At 48.2% G+C, this 9,499-nt stretch overlaps 1 protein-coding gene across 1 annotated transcript in view; it reads right to left on the bottom strand.

Annotated features, from left to right (window-relative positions):
* LOC128636750 (indolethylamine N-methyltransferase-like) overlaps positions 1-8,968 on the bottom strand; it is a 125,797-nt gene extending 116,829 nt beyond the window's left edge. Inside the window, exon 1 of the mRNA XM_053689732.1 lies at positions 8,806-8,968. Coding sequence (XP_053545707.1) covers positions 8,806-8,968 — 163 coding nt within the window. The remainder of the gene's footprint in view (positions 1-8,805) is intronic.
* Positions 8,969-9,499: the final 531 nt, after the last annotated feature.

The following is a 9,499-nucleotide window of genomic DNA, read 5'->3' as shown; positions in this document are numbered from 1 at the left end:
CCTCGGCCTCTGTAAATGCCCCTCCTGCAGCTAAAGACCCTGTTTATGTGCTGTACTCCTCTGCCTCTGTAAATGCCCCTCCTTATGCTAAATACCCTTTTTATGTGTTGTACTCCTCTGCCTCTGTAAGTGTCCTTCCTGCAGCAGCTAAAGACCCTGTTTATGTGCTGTACTCCTCTGTATCTGTAAATGTCCCTCCTGCAGCTAAATACCCTGTTTATGTGCTGTACTCCTCTGCCTCTGTAACTGCCCCTCCTGCAGCTAAAGACCCTGTTTATGTGCTGCACTCCTCTGCCTCTGTAAGTGCTCCTCCTGCTGCTAAAGACCCTGTTTATGTGCTGTACTCCTCTGCCTCTGTAACTGCCCCTCCTGCTGCTAAAGACCCTGTTTATGTGCTGTACTCCCCTGCCTCTGTAACTGCCCCTCTTGCAGCAGCTAAAGACCCTGTTTATGTGCTGTACTCCTCTGCCTCTGTAAATGCCGCTCCTGCTGCTAAAGACCCTGTTTATGTGCTGCACTTCTCTGCCTTTGTAACTGCCCCTCCTGCAGCAGCTAAAGACCCTGTTTATGTGCTGTACTCCTCTGCCTCTGTAAATGTCCCTCCTGCAGCAGCTAAAGACCCTGTTTATGTGCTGTACTCCTCTGTCTCTGTAAATGTCCCTCCTGCAGCTAAATACCCTGTTTATGTGCTGTACTCCTCTGCCTCTGTAACTGCCCCTCCTGCAGCTAAAGACCCTGTTTATGTGCTGCACTCCTCTGCCTCTGTAAGTGCTCCTCCTGCTGCTAAAGACCCTGTTTATGTGCTGTACTCCTCTGCCTCTGTAACTGCCCCTCCTGCTGCTAAAGACCCTGTTTATGTGCTGTACTCCTCTGCCTCTGTAACTGCCCCTCCTGCTGCTAAAGACCCTGTTTATGTGCTGTACTCCCCTGCCTCTGTAACTGCCCCTCCTGCAGCAGCTAAAGACCCTGTTTATGTGCTGTACTCCTCTGCCTCTGTAAATGCCGCTCCTGCTGCTAAAGACCCTGTTTATGTGCTGTACTCCTCTGTCTCTGTAAGTGCTCCTCCTGCTGCTAAAGACCCTGTTTATGTGCTGCACTCCTCTGCCTCTGTAACTGCCCCTCCTGCAGCTAAAGACCCTGTTTATGTGCTGTACTCATCTGCCTCTGTAAGTGCCCCTCCTGCAGCTAAAGACCCTGTTTATGTGCTGTACTCCTCTGTCTCTGTAAATGCCCCTCCTGCAGCAGCTAAAGACTCTGTTTATGTGCTGTACTCCTCTGCCTCTGTAAATGCCCCTCCTGCAGCTAAAGACCCTGTTTATGTGCTGTACTCCTCTGCCTCTGTAAATACCCCTCCTGCAGCTAAAGACCCTGTTTATGTGCTGCACTCCTCTGCCTCTGTAAATGCCCCTCCTGATGCTAAATACCCTGTTTATGTGCTGTACTCCTCTGTCTCTGTAAATGTCCCTCCTGCAGCTAAATACCCTGTTTATGTGCTGTACTCCTCTGCCTCTGTAACTGCCCCTCCTGCAGCTAAAGACCCTGTTTATGTGCTGCACTCCTCTGCCTCTGTAAGTGCTCCTCCTGCTGCTAAAGACCCTGTTTATGTGCTGCACTCCTCTGCCTCTGTAACTGCCCCTCCTGCTGCTAAAGACCCTGTTTATGTGCAGCACTCCTCTGCCTCTGTAACTGCCCCTAATGCAGCTAAAGACCCTGTTTATGTGCTGTACTCCCCTGCCTCTGTAACTGCCCCTCCTGCAGCAGCTAAAGACCCTGTTTATGTGCTGTACTCCTCTGCCTCTGTAAATGCCGCTCCTGCTGCTAAAGACCCTGTTTATGTGCTGTACTCCTCTGTCTCTGTAAGTGCTCCTCCTGCTGCTAAAGACCCTGTTTATGTGCTGTACTCCTCTGTCTCTGTAAATGCCCCTCCTGATGCTAAAGACCCTGTTTATGTGCTGCATTCCTCTGCCTCTGTAACTGCCCCTCCTGCTGCTAAAGACCCTGTTTATGTGCTGTACTCCTCGGCCTCTGTAAATGCCCCTCCTGCAGCTAAAGACCCTGTTTATGTGCTGTACTCCTCTGCCTCTGTAAATGCCCCTCCTGATGCTAAATACCCTGTTTATGTGTTGTACTCCTCTGCCTTTGTAAATGTCCCTCCTGCAGCAGCTAAAGACCCTGTTTATGTGCTGTACTCCTATGTCTCTGTAAATGTCCCTCCTGCAGCTAAATACCCTGTTTTTGTGCTGTACTCCTCTGCCTCTGTAACTGCCCCTCCTGCAGCTAAAGACCCTGTTTATGTGCTGCACTCCTCTGCCTCTGTAAGTGCTCCTCCTGCTGCTAAAGACCCTGTTTATGTGCTGTACTCCTCTGCCTCTGTAACTGCCCCTCCTGCTGCTAAAGACCCTGTTTATGTGCTGTACTCCCCTGCCTCTGTAACTGCCCCTCCTGCAGCAGCTAAAGACCCTGTTTATGTGCTGTACTCCTCATCCTCTGTAAATGCCGCTCCTGCTGCTAAAGACCCTGTTTATGTGCTGTACTCCTCTGTCTCTGTAAGTGCTCCTCCTGCTGCTAAAGACCCTGTTTATGTGCTGCACTCCTCTGCCTCTGTAACTGCCCCTCCTGCAGCAGCTAAAGACCCTGTTTATGTGCTGTACTCCTCTGCCTCTGTAAATGTCCCTCCTGCAGCAGCTAAAGACCCTGTTTATGTGCTGTACTCCTCTGTCTCTGTAAATGTCCCTCCTGCAGCTAAATACCCTGTTTATGTGCTGTACTCCTCTGCCTCTGTAACTGCCCCTCCTGCAGCTAAAGACCCTGTTTATGTGCTGCACTCCTCTGCCTCTGTATGTGCTCCTCCTGCTGCTAAAGACCCTGTTTATGTGCTGCACTCTTCTGCCTCTGTAACTGCCCCTCCTGCTGCTAAAGACCCTGTTTATGTGCTGTACTCCTCTGCCTCTGTAACTGCCCCTCCTGCTGCTAAAGACCCTGTTTATGTGCTGTACTCCCCTGCCTCTGTAACTGCCCCTCCTGCAGCAGCTAAAGACCCTGTTTATGTGCTGTACTCCTCTGCCTCTGTAAATGCCGCTCCTGCTGCTAAAGACCCTGTTTATGTGCTGTACTCCTCTGTCTCTGTAAGTGCTCCTCCTGCTGCTAAAGACCCTGTTTATGTGCTGCACTCCTCTGCCTCTGTAACTGCCCCTCCTGCAGCTAAAGACCCTGTTTATGTGCTGTACTCATCTGCCTCTGTAAGTGCCCCTCCTGCAGCTAAAGACCCTGTTTATGTGCTGTACTCCTCTGTCTCTGTAAATGCCCCTCCTGCAGCAGCTAAAGACTCTGTTTATGTGCTGTACTCCTCTGCCTCTGTAAATGCCCCTCCTGCAGCAGCTAAAGACCCTGTTTATGTGCTGTACTCCTCTGCCTCTGTAAATGCCCCTCCTGATGCTAAAGACCCTGTTTATGTGCTGTACTCCCCTGCCTCTGTAAATGCCCCTCCTGCAGCTAAAGACCCTGTTTATGTGCTGCACTCCTCTGCCTCTGTAACTGCCCCTCCTGATGCTAAAGACCCTGTTTATGTGCTGTACTCCTCTGCCTCTGTAAAAGCTCCTCCTGCAGCTAAAGACCCTGTTTATGTGCTGCACTCCTCTGCCTCTGTAAATGCCTCTCCTGCTGCTAAAGACCCTGTTTATGTGCTGTACTCCTCTGCCTCTGTAAATGCCTCTCCTGCTGCTAAAGACCCTCTTTATGTGCTGTACTCCTCTGTCTCTGTAAATGCCTCTCCTGCTGCTAAAGACCCTGTTTATGTGCTGTACTCCTCTGATTCTGTAAATGCCTCTCCTGCAGCTAAAGACCCTGTTTATGTGCTGTACTCCTCTGTCTCTGTAAATGCCCCTCCTGCTGCTAAAGACCCTGTTTATGTGCTGTACTCCTCTGTCTCTGTAAATGCCTCTCCTGCTGCTAAAGACCCTGTTTATGTGCTGTACTCCTCTGTCTCTGTAAATGCCCCTCCTGCTGCTAAAGACCCTGTTTATGTGCTGTACTCCTCTGCCTTTGTAAATGCCTCTCCTGCAGCTAAAGACCTTGTTTATGTTATGTACTCCTCTGTCTCTGTAAATGCCTCTCCTGCAGCTAAATACACTGTTTATGTGCTGTACTCCTCTGCCTCTGTAAATGCCTCTCCTGCTGCTAAAGACCCTGTTTATGTGCTGTACTCCTCTGTCTCTGTAAATGCCCCTCCTGCTGCTAAAGACCCTGTTTATGTGCTGTACTCCTCTGCCTCTGTAAATGCCTCTCCTGCAGCTAAAGACCCTGTTTATGTTATGTACTCCTCTGTCTCTGTAAATGCCTCTCCTGCAGCTAAATACCCTGTTTATGTGCTGTACTCCCCTGCCTCTGTAAATGCCTCTCCTGCAGCTAAATACACTGTTTATGTGCTGTACTCCTCTGCCTCTGTAAATGCCTCTCCTGCTGCTAAAGACCCTGTTTATGTGCTGCACTCCTCTGCCTCTGTAAATGCCCCTCCTGCAGCTAAAGACCCTGTTTATGTGCTGTACTCCTCTGCCTCTGTAACTGCCCCTCCTGATGCTAAATACCCTGTTTATGTGCTGTACTCCTCTGCCTCTGTAACTGCCCCTCCTGCAGCTAAAGACCCTGTTTATGTGCTGTACTCCTCTGTCTCTGTAACAGCCCCTCCTGCAGCTAAAGACCCTGTTTATGTGCTGTACTCCTCTGCCTCTGTAACTGCCCCTCCTGCTGCTAAAGACCCTGTTTATGTGCTGCACTCCTCTGCCTCTGTAAATGCCCCTCCTGCAGCAGCTAAAGACCCTGTTTATGTGCTGCACTCCTCTGCCTCTGTAAATGCCCCTCCTGCAGCTAAAGACCCTGTTTATGTGCTGTACTCCTCTGCCTCTGTAACTGCCCCTCCTGCAGCTAAAGACCCTGTTTATGTGCTGTACTCCTCTGCCTCTGTAAATGTCTCTCCTGCTGCTAAAGACCCTGTTTATGTGCTGCACTCCTCTGCCTCTGTAAATGCCCCTCCTGCAGCTAAAGACCCTGTTTATGTGCTGTACTCCTCTGCCTCTGTAAATGCCCCTCCTGCAGCAGCTAAAGACCCTGTTTATGTGCTGCACTCCTCTGCCTCTGTAAATGCCCCTCCTGCAGCAGCTAAAGACCCTGTTTATGTGCTGTACTCCTCTGTCTCTGTAAATGTCCCTCCTGCAGCTAAATACCCTGTTTATGTGCTGTACTCCTCTGCCTCTGTAACTGCCCCTCCTGCAGCTAAAGACCCTGTTTATGTGCTGCACTCCTCTGCCTCTGTAAGTGCTCCTCCTGCTGCTAAAGACCCTGTTTATGTGCTGTACTCCTCTGCCTCTGTAACTGCCCCTCCTGCTGCTAAAGACCCTGTTTATGTGCTGTACTCCCCTGCCTCTGTAACTGCCCCTCCTGCAGCTAAAGACCCTGTTTATGTGCTGTACTCCTCTGCCTCTGTAACTGCCCCTCCTGATGCTAAATACCCTGTTTATGTGCTGTACTCCTCTGCCTCTGTAACTGCCCCTCCTGCAGCTAAAGACCCTGTTTATGTGCTGTACTCCTCTGTCTCTGTAACAGCCCCTCCTGCAGCTAAAGACCCTGTTTATGTGCTGTACTCCTCTGCCTCTGTAACTGCCCCTCCTGCTGCTAAAGACCCTGTTTATGTGCTGCACTCCTCTGCCTCTGTAAATGCCCCTCCTGCAGCAGCTAAAGACCCTGTTTATGTGCTGCACTCCTCTGCCTCTGTAAATGCCCCTCCTGCAGCTAAAGACCCTGTTTATGTGCTGTACTCCTCTGCCTCTGTAACTGCCCCTCCTGCAGCTAAAGACCCTGTTTATGTGCTGTACTCCTCTGCCTCTGTAAATGTCTCTCCTGCTGCTAAAGACCCTGTTTATGTGCTGCACTCCTCTGCCTCTGTAAATGCCCCTCCTGCAGCTAAAGACCCTGTTTATGTGCTGTACTCCTCTGCCTCTGTAAATGCCCCTCCTGCAGCAGCTAAAGACCCTGTTTATGTGCTGCACTCCTCTGCCTCTGTAAATGCACCTCCTGCAGCAGCTAAAGACCCTGTTTATGTGCTGTACTCCTCTGTCTCTGTAAATGTCCCTCCTGCAGCTAAATACCCTGTTTATGTGCTGTACTCCTCTGCCTCTGTAACTGCCCCTCCTGCAGCTAAAGACCCTGTTTATGTGCTGCACTCCTCTGCCTCTGTAAGTGCTCCTCCTGCTGCTAAAGACCCTGTTTATGTGCTGTACTCCTCTGCCTCTGTAACTGCCCCTCCTGCTGCTAAAGACCCTGTTTATGTGCTGTACTCCCCTGCCTCTGTAACTGCCCCTCCTGCAGCTAAAGACCCTGTTTATGTGCTGTACTCCTCTGCCTCTGTAAATGCCCCTCCTGCAGCTAAATACCCTGTTTATGTGCTGTACTCCTCTGCCTCTGTAACTGCCCCTCCTGCAGCTAAAGACCCTTTTTATGTGCTGTACTCCTCTGCCTCTGTAAATGCCCCTCCTGCAGCAGCTAAAGACCCTGTTTATGTGCTGTACTCCTCTGCCTCTGTAAATGCCCCTCCTGCAGCAGCTAAAGACTCTGTTTATGTGCTGTACTCCCCTGCCTCTGTAACTGCCCCTCCTGCAGCAGCTAAAGACCCTGTTTATGTTCTGTACTCCTCTGCCTCTGTAAATGCCGCTCCTGCAGCAGCTAAAGACCCTGTTTATGTGCTGTACTCCTCTGCCTCTGTAAATGCCCCTCCTGCAGCTAAAGACCCTGTTTATGTGCTGTACTCCCCTGCCTCTGTAACTGCCCCTCCTGCAGCTAAAGACTCTGTTTATGTGCTGTACTCATCTGCCTCTGTAAGTACCCCTCCTGCAGCTAAAGACCCTGTTTATGTGCTGTACTCCTCTGCCTCTGTAAATGCCCCTCCTGCAGCTAAAGACTCTGTTTATGTGCTGTACTCATCTGCCTCTGTAAGTACCCCTCCTGCAGCTAAAGACCCTGTTTATGTGCTGTACTCATCTGCCTCTGTAAGTACCCCTCCTGCAGCTAAAGACCCTGTTTATGTTCTGTACTCCTCTGCCTCTGTAAATGCCCCTCCTGCAGCAGCTAAAGACCCTGTTTATGTGCTGTACTCCTCTGCCTCTGTAAATGCCCCTCCTGCAGCAGCTAAAGACCCTGTTTATGTGCTGTACTCATTTTACCTTCAGAGACTTCTCTCCTATTGCTGGAGGATCACACAGCACCGCACACGGGGGAAGTGTAGGGAGGAGGGAAGTTTCTGGACAACACTTTCTGTGTAAACAAGCGGCAGTGCCAATCACAGCTCAGGCACAGCTGCTATGAGGAGAAAGAAAATCACTACAATATAAAATCTCACTAATTCCTACACTGATTCCTCCCCCGCACAAGTGCCAGCATCGTGCCTGGACCTGACTGGCTGCTGCTCAGTGCTCTAACTCACTAAAGTTATGGGTGCAACTGGCAAGCCGAACTCCACCGCTGCAGTGTTCCACATCACATCATGTTACACAGCCGCAGCCAACACCGCACTGTGCTTCAGCTCCTGCTTGACCCATGTGTTACACATACAGTGTGTCTGTGTCTGCAGTACAGTAGTCCAGCCTAGTGTGTGTGTGCGCGGTAATGGTGGGAGGGGCTAAGGCAACCGGCGTCCCCACAGCACTACCAAACTACATCAATCACATAAAGAACATTTTGTGGCTTGCTAAAATCACTCAGTGTGCGCTGTAATAGTGGGTGGGGCTAAGGCAGCCATGGCCCACCGGGCAAATGCCCAGTATGCCCTATGGTCAGTCTGGGCTTGACACACACACACACACACACACATACATACACAGACACACAAACACAGACATACAGACACATATACACACACACTTATATACACACACACATTCACATATACACACACAGATATACACACACACACATACACACATATGTATACACACACATATATATACACACACATATATATACACACACACACATATACATACAGACACATACAAAAACACACACATATACACACACAGACACATACACACACACAAAAACAGACACACACACAGACACAGACACACACACATACACACACACCTATATACACAGACACACACACAAACAGACACACACAGACATACACACACACACACATACAAACACATATACACACACATATATACACACAAACATACAGACACACACAGACACAGACACACACAGACACATACACACAGACAGACACATACACACACACACACACACACAAAAACAGACACACACACACACATACACACACACACACACACTTATATACACAGACAAACACACAGATACACACACACACAAACACACACATACACAGACACACACAGACACACGCCCACACATACAGACATGTACACAAACGCACACACACAAACACACACACACACACAGGCACACATACACATACAAAAACACACAAAGTCACACACAGACACACAAAAACACACATACATACACACACACACACACTGTATTTATATGTATATAATCTATACACTCTGGTTAATTAAAGCAAATTAAAACCAATGAACTGTTGAATGGTTGCCTTTGGGCCTGAGAATGGACACACATGGTTACATTTGTACATGGAATTTGAGCTCTTGTCTAAAACATTTATTAACTTGCATTATTATTACATAATTCTGTGCTGTATTACCATGATTATATATTCACTGCTGCAGTGCTACTTTATATATATATATATATATATATATAAACGCTTACCTGTAGACATCTGATTGTACAGAAGTCTCAATGGTACTAAAGCTGATTCTTCAAAAAGTTCATCATGAGAATTATGTGAGAAGTATGTGTCAGAGAAAAGCTTGGGATCAAACTCTTCCATCAGATAATGCTTCAGAGAGCTGGGATCTGAGCTTGACTCCATCCTTGCGATCAGAGGGTAAAGATGACTCACTCTCAGCTACCCCTGAGTTTTATACTATAGATGTTTGTTTAATCACACTAGATAAATATCATAAGAGGAATACAGTAAATATTACTTTATTGCATTAGGTGACTCATGGTCATCATAAAACAGATATTAGGTTGAACTTGTGATTAGCTGTGTACCACATAATAATCTGAAAAATATTTGTATATGATAATGTTTATTATATTATTAAAAGTTGTAATATATTATATTTAAATACTAGAGATGTAACTTTTCTACAACCAAGTAATTATTGTAAGATCTGGCTCATGAAAGAATAATCTAATCTCTCACTCTCACTCTCACTCTCACTAACACACACACACACTCACCCACCCTCCAACTTGCCAAACACGATGATGTTGTTGTCTATGGTACTCTCAGATGAGAATTGTTGCCATGGAGACCAGCTTATAATCCCCTGAATATTTTGAACCTTCATGTAAAGAAGGACCTCACCTCTTTCAAAAGAGGGACCTCACCTCT

Source organism: Bombina bombina, chromosome 7 (assembly GCF_027579735.1).
Source record: "Bombina bombina isolate aBomBom1 chromosome 7, aBomBom1.pri, whole genome shotgun sequence".
NCBI lineage: Eukaryota > Metazoa > Chordata > Amphibia > Anura > Bombinatoridae > Bombina > Bombina bombina.
The sequence above is the reverse complement of the archived record's forward strand: the minus strand, read 5'-3'. Positions and strand labels throughout refer to the sequence as shown.